This window comes from Girardinichthys multiradiatus, chromosome 12 (genome assembly GCF_021462225.1).
Source record: "Girardinichthys multiradiatus isolate DD_20200921_A chromosome 12, DD_fGirMul_XY1, whole genome shotgun sequence".
Lineage (NCBI taxonomy): Eukaryota > Metazoa > Chordata > Actinopteri > Cyprinodontiformes > Goodeidae > Girardinichthys > Girardinichthys multiradiatus.
The window spans coordinates 34,271,843-34,291,243 of record NC_061805.1 but is presented as its reverse complement, the minus strand read 5'-3'; the positions used below and the strand labels follow the sequence as shown (position 1 = coordinate 34,291,243).

At 39.3% G+C, this 19,401-nt stretch overlaps 1 protein-coding gene across 3 annotated transcripts in view; it reads right to left on the bottom strand.

Annotated features, from left to right (window-relative positions):
* The window catches only part of homer1b (homer scaffold protein 1b), a 30,530-nt gene extending 11,556 nt beyond the window's left edge, over positions 1–18,974 (bottom strand). For 2 of the 3 annotated variants that reach the window (XM_047380175.1, XM_047380177.1), the window contains exons 1-4: positions 10,099–10,579; positions 7,377–7,508; positions 4,498–4,590; positions 12–160 (exon numbers count right to left, since the gene is read on the bottom strand). In XM_047380175.1, coding sequence (XP_047236131.1) covers positions 12–160; positions 4,498–4,590; positions 7,377–7,508; positions 10,099–10,401 — 677 coding nt within the window. In that variant the 5' untranslated portion in view covers positions 10,402–10,579. Of the gene's footprint in view, positions 1–11; positions 161–4,497; positions 4,591–7,376; positions 7,509–10,098; positions 10,580–18,241 lie in introns of those variants that run through there. The other variant, XM_047380176.1, reaches the window with a different exon arrangement.
* Between the last annotated feature and the right edge of the window lie 427 nt (positions 18,975–19,401).

Genomic DNA, 19,401 nt, shown 5'->3' with positions numbered 1-19,401 from the left:
GTGGGATATACCTGTGTGCGAAAGCCAGAGCACTCTGTGCCGGCTCCGGACGGCTGTCTGAGTTAGGAGTCGTGTCACAGATCTCATCCGTGCCGTTGATGTTTTCCATGGGGGGAGTCACAGGGGTCACAGGGGAGGAGAGCTCTCCAGCCGGAGACTCCTACAGGTGAGAGAACGTTTTCCAGTGTTATTCTCAGCGCTAATAACAAAACCAGCCATAATTACACTGCACGGTTTCAACTATATCCTGTTTGAGCTACAATCTGTTAAAATAAAAAAAAGTCAGTCATTTCTTTCATCACTTTAAGGGTTTCTCATATTTAAGTAACAATACATTTTGCTTTTTTGAGAAGTGGCATAAAGTTTTAAGGAACCTTTATGCCATTGGTTGCCATATGGTTTTATACAATCAGAAACTAACCAAATGAATATTAACTGATTGATCCCTAAAAATGACCAAGTAGCTAAAGCAAATACATTGCCACTGAAGTTGACATGAAAGGCATCATAGTAATTTTTTATGATTTTCTTTTATTGTTATTTGTTTATAGACCGGTGATACAATAAACGTCAATGAACTTAAAAAATAATTAGGTGGACAAGTTTGCATTTCTTGTGAATTCTCTCTTCTTCATGCTGAGGCAAAATTATTCATACAGGCTCAAACATACAGTCATATTCAATAAATTATAATATTATGGAAAAGGAAATTTATTTCAGTAACTTAACTCACCAAGTTATATAGATTATTACACACAAATTGATGTTGTTGAACCTTTATTTTATATATTTATAATGATTTTTCTCTTGCAGCTAATGAAAACATTAAAATATTACATGAGATCAATAAAAAACACTTTCAATACAGAAATGTAGGCTCAGTGAAAGCTATGTTTAATACCTGCTCAGAGGTTGTTATTTTGAAAAGGTGCTTTTAATCTGACAAATGAGCCTGGTTGGAACGCATATTCTAGTTACACCCTCTCTACAATTTGGCTGAAGGTCCCTTAGCAAGTTACAAAGAAACCATGCTGTGTCTTTAGCCATCAACGAGCCTCTGGTATATTTTGGGCAGGTTTTTTGATGGCTGATCTTTGCAGAGCTGGTAGAGTATGTTTAAATTACTTGGTTTCCAGCTAACCTTTTATTATAATTCACAAAATTTTTATGTAGGATTGATGACTAACCCCCAAATTGTTTAACTTCACCTCAAATTCACAGCCAGATACAAACTGTGACACTAATCCAAACGAAGTTTACACTGGTTGAGGGATGGAGAAAGCACACCAACATTAAGCTTCTGTTATCTCCTTGGCCCTATTAAAAATGTGTGGACTGTGCTCAAAGGCCAGGTCCACACCAGGGAACCAACCAGTTTGAACAGACATCACCAATATCAAGAGTTATGCCAGCACCTTTTTGAAGATTCTCTGGTGGTTTCTCTGCATCTTCCTAATAAACATTTATTCAAACACAAGTATATAATTGAGTCTATGTGTATAAACCTACACAATGACTTCAACCTTATGGACCCAACTCTTGTTTTTCAAATAATTCCACTCAAAAAACATGGTTTAAAGCCTCAAAATGAACCTGACATCCATGCCCAGGATGTGTAAACTTGTCATCGGAGGTATTAGTTTTAAACTGTAATTATCTAACATACCATTTCACTTGCATGTAAAACTGAAACTTGTATGAGCTTGATGGATTCCTATTCTGAAATGGAAACAAATTTAGGAAACCTACAACCAAAGAAGTTAAAAGGCAGATCTGTGTGCATTTGTGCAATGGTCAGGGAGCAGAAGGTTCTATAAGCTCGAAAGAATGTGGTGCAACAAATTCAGTCCATCTCAGTGAACAATTGCACATCCTGCAGATGATTAAGCTAGCTAGCAGGGAAATTATAGAAGTACAGATTAATTCTTATCTTAATATCCCATACAAGCACAGAATTATACGAGAGACAAATCATTTAGTTGCTGCACTCACATAAAACAAAGCTATTAAGGATCTGGGCTATAGCTCAATACAGGAGCACAATGCCACAGAATCACACGCCTCTGATGGCCAAGAAGGCAGAGAGAGATAAGAGGAAGATTATGGCTGGTTTTACATTTAGCGCTCCAAGTTCATTAGTATTTCATAAAGTATCGGTTTATGATGTATTTCCATCGGGGCTTGGTCTGTTGGGAGCAGCATGACGTGGTTTGGACTTGTGTCCTTTCATGTTATTTTAGTGGAAAAAACTTCTCTCTTAGCTTTAAGTTGATTTGGAGTGGGGAAAAGAGAAGGCTCTGAATGCCAGCTGGCCTGTGGGTGAAGTTCTGACTCTCGGTGATGGAGAAGCTTAAACAGACCTCTTCAGGCTCGTATCAGCAAGTCTGCAGCCTTCACAGTTACGGCCTGCCTCTGACTTTTAGCACTGCTGTGTCGTGTGGCACATGCAGTCCTCAGCTCCCAGTGAGAGGGAAGCTGTCCTCTTTGCCTCATTACAACACATGCAAGAAGTATAGACTGCAGCACAGCGTGGGGAGTTCCAACTTGACTCCATATTGAAAAGATGAGGATACGAAGCCGGGTAATGGCCTTTAGATTAAAACCCAGATTTCTCCAGGGATTCCCTCCATCTGAAACAAGTTAATTTTCTCTTGCAGACACAGCTGAACATCCCCTGAAGTCTGTTGTTACTACACTTCCTACACAGACTAAAGCCTTATATAAAGTAAACTCTGTTCTCCCATGTAAGTAGACTCAATCCCCAGCTTTGTCTTTTTAAGCTTTTGATTAGTTATGAAGATACATTATGTTTGTAGAATATCAGAGGATTCAAGGCTGATAAATATCTCAATGACGAATTAAGTAGATGGATTAGGTACAATACAGGTCCAAAGTACCTAATTAGGTTTACACTTAGAAATGTCATCTTTTCAGGAACATTTAGCATTGCTTTCCATGTGACATATCTGTACAAGAAATTGTCCTGCTAAAATAAAGACAAAACAGGCTGATAGTGACTATCTTCACACAATGCAAGGATGGATTAAATTACCCACTATAATAACTTATAATGCTTATAATGCTTTCTATTCACAGGATGTTTGATTTTGTGAGTTTCCAGTAGAAAACAACACAAAAACGGCCCCGAAGTTGGAGTTACGGAGGAACGTTGAGGTGGCCCAGTAGAATCAGGTTCAGTATCCAATATGGCCTCTGCACATATAAAACAAATCGAAAGTTGCAGGTTTAAACCATTTATTTGATGTTCTGGCAGTTTATGTTTTATTGTGCCAGTAGCAGACACATTACGGTACAATTCCAGCAAGTTCAACATGAAAAAATATTTTTGAAAGTGTTTGAATGCATGAAGTGGTGAGAAATAAGTTATTTTCTTACTACCATGTTACCATCACAACCGTTCTAAAATCCCACTGGATTTTTTATTTGCGAATTGAATGAGCTCTACTCGGCTGTAAAGTCATTTCCAGTTCTTCTAAGACAAAATGAACCAATCCACCACTAAAATTACTAATGTGAGTTCTATCTGTACTTGGAAATTGGATTTTTGTAGGTTCACCAATTGTAAAAAATAACCAGAACCGAGTTCTGAATTATAAAGTCGGAGGTCCCTAAGGTTGCCCAGGGCTCAGTATCCAATATGGCTGCCATGCATATAAAAAAGTTGCAGGTACTGTGCTGCCTTGTGGTGGACTGGCGATCTGTCCTGTCTGTTCCCGGCTGAATATAGGCACCAGACCTCCGGCGACCATGCCATGGACAAGTGGGTATAGACAGATGGATGGATGGATGGATGGATCTCATTGTGTTTTTTCCCTCTCCTTTGCTATTGTTCGTAACTTAAAATATGCATATAGAACTGCCTGGCCAGGGAGTGTCAGTAGGTTGGACAGTAAATTTATAGGGTTGACCATTGCCCCCCCTTGGCCGCCAATGTTGTTGTTGGATATCTGGTTACTTTTTGTTACTGGACTAATGGGATGGTGGGATGTTTTAACACATTTCTAACACATAGTGCCTGATCTAAAAAGCTGAGACTGGAATGAGATGCTATATTTCAACGGCATCACGGATATATAAAGATGAAATAGAATAATATTATGTGCATAATGCTAAAGTTGAACTAGATACAGTAGTAACATGCTACATACAGGGTTCTTACAAATTTGTCATTTTATAATGCCATAATTTTCCAGACTCAGTTTTCCTTTAGAAATTCAGATTTTTCTTTAAAAAAAACGTTTAAAAAGCCTGGAAATTCAAACGTTTTCCATGCTCAGTTGTAATGTTTCTATCTATCCAGAAATGGAAAATGATAAAATCAAAGTTCTTACCAATACTACACACAATAGTTTTCCATATCTCTTCTTCATTTCTAAATTCATCTTTTTGAATGATTGTCTCATTAACTCTTATTTACCCAGGTTGTTGTGAGCTGGGTGGTGATGGTGCAGGCTGAATAGAGTGCGCTGAACTTACTTGAGAAGGAGACGTTGCCATTTCACTCTTCTCTTGGCTCTTCTCCTTAGCAAGCCGTGCTGCTTCTTTATACTCTGCAAACTTTTCTGCAAACTGGAAAAAGGAAGACAGCTATCAGTGGGGGCTGTAAATCCTACACTATGGTTTAATCTGCTCAGCAAAGCCATATGCAAAAGAGAAGGGGGGGAGGTCAGCATCTAAATTGTCAGATTTAAAGGATATGGAAAAGCTGCTTCCGGTAATAAAGCTGGACCAATACACACTATACCGATTATTTACACAACCTTGCCTTCAGTGATTTCCATCTATGACATTTTCTGTAACAGGTTGATTAATGTTGATCTCTTAGGTTATTTTAGTCTCGTCACATCCAATCGACCCAAAGTGGAAAGGTAACATCAGCTGAGGAGCTTTAGGCACATATAAACACCATAGTATGGTTGATCATACGTGTGAGGTTTATTACTCACACTGCTTCCACAAAGTCATTTAGTAAATATACAGTACAGCAGCAAGCTCAATGCTGAGGAGGAAATCAAATTGAAGACTCCACTCGAGCCGGTCCAGTGTCAGCCATCAGTCCAGTAACAAAATGTAACCGGATATCATTTCACTTTGGCGCAGCATAAGAGTTACACTACAGTGATCTAAATGCAGTTGTTCTCAGTCTAAGTGCTTCAGAGTCGTTCTCACAGCAGACATCTGAGAACTAAAGCGATTTTTAAAACTTTGATTCCGAGTAAATGCTTCCTAATTGGCTGCCAGACTGCATACTAACCCCTTCAGGCATTATTCCAGGTAACTCTGTATTTATTACTCTAATCTATTATGTTTGTCAGTATCTGGACAAGTTTACAGTTTTTAAAATTATTATTATTTTTCTACTCTTCTTTGATGTGATGAACAGAGCTTATAATTGAACTTTAAGTGCAAAAACTGGTCGTTTTTTTCATCCTAATATAACAGGTAATACAGAAAACCTGAGAGTAAATTACATTTGTACAAGGTCACAGCAAGATTTAATAGCTTTTCTTTGGAGAAGGGTTCGCTTTACAGCCGATAATTAAATAACAGTATTTTCAAACTGAGCTGGGGCCAGCAAGCAGAAAACTGCAATTTAAAGCAACTTTAATTCTTTCTGAGCCCCTTACTAAAATAATACAAATGAAGAAAATCACAGAAGCATTCCTTAAAGGAATAGTTCAACATTTATTTGAAGTGGTTCACTTCTCATAAAAGACTATAAGTTAAAATGATGCAGTAGATAACTCTCTTGATGTCTTTGTTTAGTATAAATCCAGATTATTTAGTGCTGGAGGTTGTAGCTAAAGACCACAGTGGACTTCCACTATCTTAAAATAACTTCAATATCAAAAGAATTGCATTGGTTCATGAGAACGCCACCAATATTCTTCCTCAGTGAAACATATGCCACAAACTGAACAAGTAAAGTGTTTCCAGTCAGAGTTACTCTCTGATGTTGAAATAAATCAATTAAGAAACTAATTATTATACGAGTTTCACTGAAAGGAGCAACGATATTTACAAGACTTTCCTTTTCTGTTAGATTGTTACTCTGACAGGAAATTCTTACATATATACGTTCAGTATGTGTTTCACTCTGGAAGATCATTGCTAGCGCACTGCCTCCAAACTTCATTTCCTTTGTAAATAATTATTCGCTTTTATGTAAATAATGAGCTAATCCAAACGTAGCATAAAATAGCTAATGCTTAAGTCTAGGGTTGTAACTAATGATTATTTGGTCAATTGATTAATCTGTTGACAATTTTTTTGATTAATCAATCAATAATTGGACAGCAAAAGGTGGTTAAAAGTTGATTTTTTTTACATAATTTAAATAATGGTGAAGCTAAAACTATGCCACTTGAGGAGCTCTGGATACACCATATTTACAGACAAAGAAGGTTTTTCTTTTCTTTTTTGTACAGATTTGGCTTAATTATTGCTCTGAGTGGGTTGTTCTTTCAGCAAATAGCATGTCTTAGAGTCTGTACACTCCCTTTAATGATTATACGATTATTAAGTTAGTTTAATCAGATTAATTGTTTCAGCCCTACATAAATCTCAACGCCTTTTTTTAAATGGGAGTTTCTTCTAGAAGATAACTGCCTTAGCTTCTAGGAGCAACTAATCTGGATTTGTCCTAAATGCAGACATCAAGAGAGTAATTTACCTTCAGTAAGACATTAGCTACCTAAAAACTTTAAACAGAGCCTCCTTTAATATTATCTATGCAATAAAACCAATCGAAAATTGGGAAAATCTTGGTGCAATCTCCAGATTTGTTTTGTCTCACTTTTTCCAGATGAAGAAGAGATTTTGCAGCTTTTTACCACAAAAAAAATTTCCTTCACAATGAGCGCCCGTTCAAACTGAAGAAGTCAAAGGCCCTTATCTCTGTCAAAAAAGCAACTCTCCGGATCATTACTCATAAGAAAAGCACTCCTACAAAACGATGCTTCCACCACCATGTTTCACCGCAGGGACTTTATGTTCATGGTGCATGCAACTCTTTACAGTGAGTTTAGGACACTGCCAGCAGTTACTGGAGTAGAAGTGAACCCTTGAGCTGATAACAGTCATGTTATTCATACCCAGTATATAATATAGCTAACAGGAAATGCCTTTAATGAGCTCAGGCGTGCTGCTGTGTGATGGTGATGCATAATTCTTTTATAAACTCGGATGCAGAAAACTGCCCATTCAGGGAGTTGCACAAATCAGTGAAGGCACTTTGAGAAAGGAAGGTGGACTGAAACAAGAGGTGAAACAAGAGTGTAAAGATAATCAAACCACTCTGCGACTAAGTTTAAAAGCATTATGGCCGTGTAAGGGTGTGTTTTTAGCACTGGTACCTTGGACAGATGATGTTCGGTGGAGAAGCCCAGTCCGTAGACAGTGTTCGCTCGACTGTCCGCCCACTGACCAAACTTCTGTGACGTCTTTGTGAACGTCATGTTTGGGCTGATGGTGCTGTTGATTATTGCCTGCAAGGAAAACCCCCATCACATTTAACATGGTTAACATACTGCAGCCCAAGTGTCTCTTTATTAAAGTGGTACAATAAAGAGATCAGAAATAGATAACGGAGTTCATTGTTCTTGTCTAGCCACAATAATTTGCTGTACAACTCCAGGTAGCAGGTGAAAATACAGTTTTTGAGACGTGTATTTCTGAGACATCTAGCTCTTTAACAACATTAGTAATTTCTTCTAAAACCTGGTGTACATAAGAATTGTGTTGCTAAAAAGCTTTTACAAATTCCTTATAAAAATGCAAAATGGAAGGAAAAAACTGCAAATTATTGGATATGATAAATGCATGACTGTGAAGGCATAATGTATCAAATATGATACAAAAGACAATTGAGAAAACCAGGGAATGCTTTTCTTTGTGGCCAATAAATAGGTCCCAAAAATAAATCTTAATTTAAAAAAAAAAACATCCAATAAGCTGATTCAAAAATTTATTTCGTTTTTATAGAACAGGTAAAAGACAGAATAATGTATAAAAAAATTTGATTGTTTTGTTAAAAGCATCAAACTAAAATCTTTTAAAAGTATAAACAAAGACAATTATGAAAAAATAAATGTTCTGGCAATGACTTTTGTATGAGGCTGTAAAGGGTTAAATCTTAAATTACAGACATGTTAGAAGACCATCATTCATATATTTGGATAACAATTTAATAGTTTTTAAGCAGCACTAATTTTTAAAGAAAAACCAATCATCTGCTTCAAATGGATGCGTGTAGCTAAATAAAGTTTTTCAGAATAGCTTTAGGTAGACTCATTGTTTATTTCTGTTCACTTAGATGTTTCTGTTAACTCCCTGGACTTCCTGCTCATTAGTGTTTATTAACCTCCGTCCTTCAGTTGCCTTCAGTCTCTCTCTTCCACCAGTTGCTCCTGATTCCCCTCTGATTAGCTCCCTGAGTTCATTGGTCCATTCTCCACCCTTCCTGAGCCTTTATACTCTCTGGTTGTCATTGTTCTCCTCTGGTTCTTCCTGTTTGCTACCCAGCTAATACCTGCTCCTTGTTTGATTCCCTCGCCTGTAAGTTACCATTTTTTTCATCATTAAATATTCAACTCACCATGCGGCTCCCAAACTCGTGTGCGCTTTGGTGTAGCAAAACCCACACCTAACTTGACACTGTCATTTTATGAGTTGATTAATTTAATTAACTAAAGTATCAACATCTTGAGGCCTTTAACTGCCCAGTGTTTAACAGAGCCAAAAAACAAGCCAAAGTGAAGATGTTAACATCAGATGATTAATCTGTAAAAACAAAATGCTTTGTATGTCCGATAGTGGCATAGGTCCATTGTCATGTGTCCGGTTTTAAGTTACACACGTGTAAATATGACATGGTAAGGTGTGACTGGGGAATTTATTGATTTGAAAGACCATTACAGAAAGTATGAACATAGTAAACATGTTGATAGATACCACAACCAGAAATAATGATCGAGCTTATCAATTATCAGCGAAAATCATTATGATTCGGTTATTTTAATCCTACAGGCATTTTTTGGTGGCAAATATTCCCTATACCTTCGCTATCTGCCCACTTTTCCACAGTCCTTTATTTGTACATTGATCAAGCATTTCTCGTGGAGAGCCAAACTTCTTTAGGATTTTTAATGGGAAAAACAAAACAAATGAAAGAAGATGCATTAAACTGAAGTTCGACCAAAAACTGAAATGTACAGCATATTCACAGCTTTTCCCTTCAGGTTTATTCAGAAATGTGGTTTACCTCTAGATCTTAATATGTAATAGTTGGCATTCCTGTTGGCGTCAACAAATGAGTTTGAAACGGATAGCAGCAAGCAAAGGTGTTTTTCACATAACTTGGAGATCCAATATTCTCGGCGATATGAGATAACGGTTACACTTTAGTTTCAAAACATAGCTAAAAAATCAGAGGCAACAAAATCAGCAGAAGCAGAGATGGAGGAACAACACAACAGAATTTACTACAACATTAGAAAAACAAAGGATGCAGTTTAGAATGTTTCAGAAACAAATTGAGAAAATGCAAGTGTTAACACAAATCCTAAAAATCTGTTTCAGTTACCCACCAGATATCATAAAAATTGTGTTTTCTTCCAAAATGTTGACCTTTCTAAAAGGTTGTCATGCTTTCTACAACATTGTGCTTTTTGATCACTGATATGAGGCGGCCCAACAGGGCCACAATCACATTTTTAAGCCATGTTGTCCACCTGGCTGCACGCCAGTTTATTTACCTTTTTCGTCATCTACCTCCAATATAACCCAGTTACCGCGATCACACTCTACCCAGCATTACTGAGTTCCTAGATCCCAGAGTCTCTAATCAGGATCTATTCAAGTGTAAGAGTTGATTCTGAGTGCAGACAAGCAGTACTGGAACGTCCTTCAAATCTGAGCTCTTTTATGATGCGTCTCATCATTAGTGTTTATTGCAGAGCTTATTAACAGTGTCACTAAAATGGAGGTGGTGAGATGTTTACACTGGACATCAACGTATCTATGACTACATATTTTTACAGTAACAGTATCTGGTAATGTTATGAGTCGTTGGCCCACCTTGGTTCCGTCCAGGCTGATGATCCGGTAGACGTTGCGTGTGCTGTCGTAGAAGTAGGAGACGGTGACGGCGTGCTTGCTCGCAGGCAGCCAGTTCTTCTTGGTGTTGGGGTCGATCTGGAAGACGTGGGCCCTCGTGCTGTAAATGGGCTGCTCCCTGAAGGGAACAAAGAAGAAGTGGTGAACCTCTTTGTGCCTCAGCACCAGCGTCTCGCCAAATCCACCACCGGCCCCAGAATCTCTGCTGCCCAGGGGGGAGTGGGATCGCCCCGGGAGCCTGATCACCAACTCGCCGTCCTGCATTGTTACACCTCAGAAAGTGGTCCCTGCTTTCATTGCTTGGTTCCTAACTTAAACTAAAATAACCTTTAAATCACACCTTGGGCTCACACTTGTTCTCATGCCTTTGGCTTAAAAACAACCTGAACTGTCAATGCAGAAAAGACCCTCCCTGTCTGTCCAGGTCTCTCTGTGTTAGGCAGCACCGCCTCTGTGCTCAGATATGGGAATGCCTGCAGCTCTAAGTGAGGTTCACTCTGGGGAACATAGAGGGTGTTAGGCTAAATATAGATAGTAGGCCAATGTTAACTACAGTAGACACACCCCACAGAGCCGCGGTTTCTACATGAACCCATTAACAACATGCAATTACAGTGCCCTGCAAGTCTTCATGCCCCTTGAACTTTTCCAAAGTTTACAAACACAAACTGAAATGTAATTTATTAAGATTATAGGTGACAGACCAACACAAAGTGAACATGGAAGGAAAGAACTGAAGTGGGCCCGGCTTTTATCTTGATACCTCAAAATAACATTTAGTACAACCAATCACGTCCAGAAGTCACTTGATTAATAGAAAAAGTACCCCTGTCTGTAATATATTCTCAGTATACAGTAAATCCAGCTGTTCTGTGAAGGCCTCAGAGTTTTGTTAGAGAACATTAAAGAACAAACAACATGAAGACCAACGTTAACAGCAGACATGTCAGGAAGAAAGTTGTTAAGAAGTTTAAAAGGTTTGAAGACTTAAAAGACAAATTCCAAAGCTCTGAACACCTCACAGTGCACTGTGGTGTCGATAAAGCAAAAATGCACACCACACTTTTCAGATTTTGATAACCGTGTATCATTTTCCCTCCATTTCATTAATATACACTACTTTATGTTGGTCTGTTATCTGAGATTCCAAAGAAACACTTTACTGTTTCTGGTCATAATGTGACAAAATGTGGAAAAGGTTGGTATAAATACCACAGACATTGTATGACATGCATGCAGTGGAATTAAAGATCTTTGTTGAGTGTTTGTTTAAGCAGATTTGTTATTTATTGTTTGGATGCATTAATTCCTAACTGACCTCTTATGGCTATTTCTGCACTTTAATAAGACAAGTTGTCTCCTGACCCTGCTTTCATCCACCCCCCTCCTCTCACATTGCTCTTCCAGCGTCCTCCTGTATTGCTGCATTGTTGGGGCTTTCTTGGGTAATATCTACAGTCACAACACACTCAGAGCGCAGGGTGCCGAGGGAGATATTCTAGGCTGGCAGCGCTGGCAGAACACAAGATAGAGAAGTGCTTACACTGCACTGTAGGGGTGATGGGGAGGGGGGGCATCAAAAGCTGGCTGTATAAATGAATATTAAAATTCAACAGCAGCACCCCTCCTGTGTATGATTAGCCAAGACGGGGAGAGAACAGGGGACGGGAAGGACTGGGGGATAAAGACAGGGAGACGTAGAGGTGTGTTGGACAGCGAGACAAAGAGGATGATTGGGAATGGGAGAGTATAACGAGTCAGAGACTGAATCTGGGATGATTAATGCTGCTCCACAAAGCTGCTTGTGGAGTGCTGCGCACGAATTATCATAATCATCGACAGCAGTGTAAGTGGCAGTACTGTGAGTCATTTCAGCTCTCTCTCCCCATCACACATCACACTAAAGCACACCCTGTTCGTATGATCCCTGCTATAGCCGCTTGACAACTGCCAGCGTTTTTTTCTTCTTGCTTTACTTTTTTATTTGATTGCATAATTTTACCAGAGCTGAGGCAAATTTTGCGGTTCTTGTGTTGTTCTGCATTTTCACGCCTGTGCCGAAGAGTTTTGTTTCAAAAACACCACCCACCAGCTGTCAAAGAAGCAATAATTACTCCCACAACACAACTTTGAAAAGAGACGGAAACAAATGATGGACTGATGGACTGAATACTGCAGCTTTCTTTTATTTTCTCAAAAAGTGTCAGATAAAAATCAAAGATGCAGAGGGCCTCACATAATTCAGCTACAGGATTCCATGGGGGTCAGTCCAGCATGTGTTGACCTTCTTGTATGTTTTTAGTTGTATTAGAACAAGTTCAAGTTCATCAATGCATGAAAGAAGAGAAAGTGGTCGGTCACAGAAAGTGCACCTCTTTCTCCTTTAACAGACTAGAAGAAAGCATGAGTGAGAAAAAAAGAGAGGAGGAGGAGGAATAGGAGGTGTTTGGTGACTGCACCGCACAATACGAGGGCAGCTGAGAGGAGGCCAGGGGGTGATAAAGGAAGGAAAGACAGACAGATGATGTGAGAAAAGAAGAGAGAGAGAAAGAGAGGGAGAGAGATGAGGAAAATGTGGAGGAGGTGATGAATGTAGGAGAAGAAGCTGGAGTGATGAAGAATCCACCCGTCTCCTGGGAGAAGAAGAGGATGAAGATAGTGGGAAGCTTTAAAGTGCATCTCTGGGTAGTGAAAGAAACTATGGGAACTTTGAGGAAATGCAATGCAAGGGATTAAAGAACGTTTTTAGGAGGGATGTATAATATCGTCCATAATGATTGGCTCCTCTGGTAAAGCTGTGTAAGAAGCCATAAATTAAACCTGTCTGTCTGTTGAAGAATGATTTCACCTTCACAACAGCAGCACTGTGTGTGAGGATAAGAGAAACTTTAGTCCATGTCTGGGCTTATCTGTTGCACCTCCAGCTTTTTTTTATGTTTTAGTTTTTGTTGTGATCGTTAGGATAGGTGTGTTATTTCCTTATGAAGATTAACACACATCTTCGTTGCTTGAGTCCCATGTTCTCTTGTTTCAAGACAACCCAATAAACTTACAGAACATATCAATTACAAAAATGCTGCAGCTATATTTAGGAATTGTTAGAAGTTTCAATAATTGTAAAACATATGATTTTGTCAAAAATAATTATTTTTTAATGTGGGCTTTTATTTACTCGCTGAGTAAATGTAAATGCTGTTTTTTTTATTTTTAAATGCTCCAGTGTGAGATTATATTACTGTAATAAAAGATGAATTTATCCTAAAGATCCTTTCACATCTTTAACAGAGGAGCCTACAAATGGCAACAAATGTGGAAGGTACATAAGACTCGCACGTGTCTTCTGTGTACTGATCATAATGATGATCATCAGTTGATGGTTGTAAACACACAAACCAACATGCATACATCAGTAAGTCTTGATAATGTTGATATTTCTTAACGGCATAGATTTTTTTGCCATGGGCTTTAATTAAACAACTTGTTTTGGTCTATAAACATTTGTAAAACCAAATTACATGTAATTATTAAGCTAATTATATTAAATAATTACCACTAGTCTCTGACTTGTACCCCAATTTTGAACCAAAGCATTGCCAAATTACACTCATGTCACATATTTTTCTTGGAAGTTAAGGATTGTGGTAAATTATGTACATATATGATCATAGAAATACTCAAATGTCACAAATTTAATTTAATTGTATATATATCTTCTGAAGGTTTTGTTGTCATTTACATTGACTGGGGTTCTGATCCCTGTTTGGACCATTTAAGTCTTATATAATGCACTATTCACTTCCTCCTGAATGAGAAAGCACATCCAAACCTTTGACTGGTAGCATCTGCTGAAAGAGATTGTGACCCTTTATCAAACCGGACCTCCTGCTCGTGGATATGAGTCACATAAAAACATTGCTTACCAGGTTCTATAGGTAGACTACAGGATACTTCTTTAACTCATCACTTGTTATCTAATTTTCCTTTAGGACTGATAAATTGTTTTTACTTGGATTGACAGATGCTTGGTACCAACTATCCTGCAAGGAACAGTTCCTTCTCAAACCCAGAAAATTTGGAAAAAAAGACCACAAGTACAAAATGACGCAAGAGTGAAATGACAGCACCCGAAACAGTCATATTCTTGGTTACAGCCTGCATGCATAAAATGGTAATAAGAACATACAACCCACTAAAGTTTACATACATATAAGGTTTACATAATTTGTATTTGTCTCGGGGAAGTTTTAATGGTGTTTGTTTTTCACAAACCTTTCATTTTTGACTTTGATAAAATATTAGATGGTGGCCTCTGTGGTTAACAATGAGACAAGATGAAAAAATTTTGTTTTATCTGTCAAGAATGTGGTTCTCAAAGGGCAGACAGGCAGGCAGCAGCAGAACGGTAAGATGAAACATTTAATAAAAATGAAAAACTTACATCTGGCCTGCGAGGATCAGAAACAGGCATAAACACGAGCAGGCATGGCATGACCAAACAGTATTCTCCAGCGAGGGGTAAACCGAACAGAAGAGTATATATAGTGGATGGCACAGGTGAAAACAAGACAGACTGGCACGAAAGAGGCGGACCGAATGAAGCTGATTATCTTGGTAAAGAGAGTTGACTGGAGCTGAACAGAGATACTGGGAATACTCTAACAGAGAAATAACTCAAAATATAAAGAACACAAGAATAAAATGGAAAGCTAAATGCAAAGAAATATACGAACATAAAAAAACACCCAACAAGTCTGAGCACAGATAAATGAACTGATATGGCAAAAATAACCTAATAAACATGAACACAAATAAAAACCAAAACCAACACCATTAAATCATGACACTTATTTTTGGTTCCACAGGAAATATTTAAAGAAAAATGGTTTCCGTTGGGCTTTTTCCTCCGACAAATCCAAACTCTTTGTAAACTGAAAACAAGTGATCACAAGAAACTTTGGAGAAAGTTTTTGTCTTAAGGCCAATTCAACAATCTGCTGCCTGGGTGTTTGAAAAAGGAAAGCGATATTTTTGCTTGTGACGTCAGAAAGTGCATTGTTATTTCCATCACTGCCTTTACAGCTGTGGCTGTATGTGCCATTGCAAAAGAAAAAGAGGTGGCATGACGAGCCTTAGGAGTTGGCAAACTCTGGAGTGTGCTTTCTCTTTTTTACATTTACTGTAGATACTTTTTTCAATGTACTGTTTAGATGGGTCCTTGTCTTACACCTCAATGTGGCTAGAGTTTTACTTTACTTCCAAACGGTTTATGCAGGGACAGGTCCATCCCCGAGACAGCTATGCACGCTCAAAGTTTCATCCTTGGAATCAAGCGCTCATGAAGAGAAGCAGACATGTGGACTCCACAATAAACCCTTGGAGATGACACCAAGGTTTGAACCCAGAGTGATCATGCTTTGATTACACAAAAAAGCACCCACAGTTTCAAACACACACATGTGCAGCTCCAGGGATGACAACAGGTGCTGGCTGTGGTACATATTGTGCTTCGAGGGTTTGATCCGCAGATGCGACTCACAGCATGAAGCACAAACAGATTGCACACATATGCCTTGTGTAATACCTCAGAATGCTGTGGTTTATTTCTACCTCAGTGTGTCCTCTTTTTGTGGGCAGAGGCCCATCTTTCCCAACCAATTTTAAAATGGAACTCAGATTTTGCTTTCCAACTTCCTTCTTGCACCACTAGAAGTTGCCCTTATTTCCACCGATTTCTATTGTGTTATTTAAGCAGATCTTATTTAAGGTAAACTGGGGGAATGGTTAGATTACTTATCTCCGCTCTGATTGCATTTGCAAAAGTAAGTGTTGATAGGGATCACCTCTATGTGTCCACCACCACAGTTTTCCTCTTTGCCATTATCAGAGCTCCAACAGGCTTTGTTTTGAGCCACAAATCTGGAAGTGAAATATGACTCTATCTGCCATTATTACCAGTCAGGCTGCCAGGCAACTGAGCTGCAGCTATATGTGAGTTAATCTAATCTCCTCCTGTGCATATATTCAGTGCTGTGCTAAAGTTTTCAACCAAACTTTTCCACATTTTGTCTTGTTACAAACACACCTTTCAATGTATTTTATCAGGGTTTTGTGTGATAGACCAGGGACAGGAAGTTTGAAGTTCGGTATGACATGTAAAATGTGGAAAAGCTGAAGAGGTATTAATGCTTTTGCAAGTCACCGTAGACCTAAACACACACACTGGCAGTAGTGTAGGGCTTTGGATCGCAGTTAATAAATTCCACTGTGGATCAATTGAGTCATTGAGTCTGTTGCATAACAGCAAGTTAGTCACCAGCATGGCAGGGCCCAGTGGAGAGCTGGAGCTGAGTGGGACATGGTTGAACGATGTGCTGCCCACACCGTAGGAGGACAGAGTGGGCGACTGGGGGTGGTGGTGGTGGTGGGGTTCTCCAGTATATTGTAAATAGTCAATGCAGGAGTTTTGGCTGCCTTCTAGAAATCGTACCCTGCCCATGCCACATTATTATTAACCTCCCGCTGTGTAATTAATCACAATAAAGTGCAAGAGACAGCTGTTAATGAACGACAGGCTGAGTGGAGGAAACGGATCGCTGAGCTCAGGCTTGGGGGGACATGCACATGAGCAGCCCTCTCTGCATCGTGTGTGAGGCTTAAGACTGATTCACTTATGGGTGCCTTCGGTTGGGGGTGTGCAGCAGCCGCCTGTACTGCCATAGAGACAGAAAGTGGCTTTCTGTCAGCGCTGAGTGCGGCTCTGGAGCTTCAGCTGACATTCCTCTGCTGCTGACATTATGCTCTTCTGAACACAGACTAGCAGAATGAAGAACAAAATGTTCAGCATCTCTGAACCATCTCTGAAGGAGAATATAACAGAGCAAGTGATGCTGGTACATAGATGTATCTTCAGTTACATAACTGTGTTAAAAAATAATTGTGCATCATTTTTGTTACGTTTGTTTAAAGCTGCTAGCCAGACCTTTTTGAAAGATCACTCAAACCCACTTTAGATATAGCATGTCGCCCACAGGGCAACATGTCATGGTCAAGTTTTCTGTTTCTTTTGCTATTCTGCTGTATCTTGCTATTTAATCAAGATAAAATTGACCCTCCCAAATATAAACCATTACCAGAACATGTCTCTGATGACATCACATGAGACATAATGCAACGCATCAGAGTCCTTTTGAGTAAGACAATTTGTATTATATTTTTTAATCTCTTTTTTTGATGTTTTAATAAGCTTCCTCCTTTAAAGCCAGTTACTTGTATTCTGTTTTGGTGCAGGAAAACGTTGGAGTTGTATGTTCGTACATCTTCCAATTGTGAAACACTTGGTTTGAAGAGGACAAGGCCAGACTGGAATGGACAGATTTCATTATCAGAGATCTTCAGGGATCATTGTGAACTACGTTGTGATAATGACAACATGGTCTGGTGGATAATTTCCATTACGATGTGTTTCAAGTCCCAACGGTGTTTCCTACAGAACTGCTGCATCACCTCTTGTGATGTCACTGACCCAAATATACACGAAAGCAGAATTAGCTTTATTCATTTTCATATTTGTGTTTTTTTTAACAATGTGTTCTATGAAATATTACTGCGCTATGTTTTTTGTTTTTCTGAGAACATGGATTTGGAGGAAAAAAAATACACCACTAGAAATTATATTTATGGAGTTAGAAAAAAAACATATCATCGCTTCATTTTTATGAGAAACTCCAACTAAGGACTGGTCCAGAGTCAGCCAAGTGACCACAAAACTACTGCCCCAACATTATTATTATTGTTTTGTTTTATTTATATTTTACACTATCATCGTGGACCCAGTTTCCTTTTCAGGATATCTAAAAATTAAATGAAGTTCTTAGTTTTGGATTTAGAGCTTTTTGGCAGCACACCAAGGCCTGACGGTGATGCCACACTTCTGATCCCATTTCATACATACAACCACTAAAAGCTCTCCAGAAAATGTTGAAATTACATTTTGAAGCACATAAAGGTCCAATCCATTAATGCCTGTAAAGGTCAGTGTGTTTGAATGTGCATTCAAAGAAAGGTAAAGGAAATCAACTTGTAAGGTTATATTATCCACACTTACCCCATTGTTGTGGTTGAAATGAAAGGCGACACCTGACCACTGATCTCTTCTGGAATAAAAAGCCAATATGCTGGACGGGCTTCTGCGTATGAAGGTTTTTGTTCCCCCACTATCTCTACACGACAGTCTGCAACGTATTACCGTCGGTGTGTCTGCAGGAATGTGTTGACAGCAGCTCCATTCCCCCTTCCTGTGTCATCGCATGAATTCACGCATACATGTCGTAGTGCACATGGCCCAGTGGTCAGATGTTCTCCTCCTCTCGTCGCTTGGTGATGGAGCAGCAGCAGAACAAGCGGCAGCACGGTGCTGGATCCAGCGCAGATGCTGCCGATGATGGAGAAGATCCCACGGACGCCCTGCTGTTGCCGTGTAAATTACAGATCCTCGTTGGAAGGGTGGAGAAGCTCTGCTGCTGCTCAAACTGGGAAAACACAATCCTCATTTAGCGAGAAGACAGCGCGCAGCATCACTGTCCACGTCTCCCCCCACTACCTCTCTCTCTCCCTCACAGCCTATTACCACAGGCTCACAGGCTACACCCCCACTCCTGCGCGTCCACTCCACAGCTATTCCACGCACTCTTTATTAGCATTTCTTCCTAAAGTTGCCTTTTGTGTTTCTAGAACATCAGTTCATGCTTTTCCCCACTGGAAGAGAGTGAAATTCCAACATACTCGCAGAAGCGTGTATTAAATTCTCCTGCAGTGTGTTATTGATCCAAGCCTAACAATCCACAGAGCCCTAATTGCACGATGCCCACCCCTCCCAAAAAAAAAAAGCCCCACATCTGGATGATGCATCCGCTTCCCTCCCACTGCCGACGTCACCACACCGTCCTCCGCAGTGACGTTACTCTGTGCTCAGGGGACTGATACCATTTGATCTTAAAATATGTTTGTCGAGGTGAAATAAGCGCTCATTGGGGTTGCCAGGCAGGATTAAAAACAACGAACAACACAAGCAAGAAGTTAATGTGTGGTCTCTAAAAGTAAGATGAAAACATGCAAACACTGTGTTTAGTTTTTTTTTTTCCACTACAGACTGAGTTGTGTTAATGCTGTAGGCATTCACACTATTAAGATCCTTTTTCTCTTTATTCTTTATTATTCCGTTTTCTTCTTCTTCTGGTTGCTTCCTTACACTTTTTGATTCGCTTC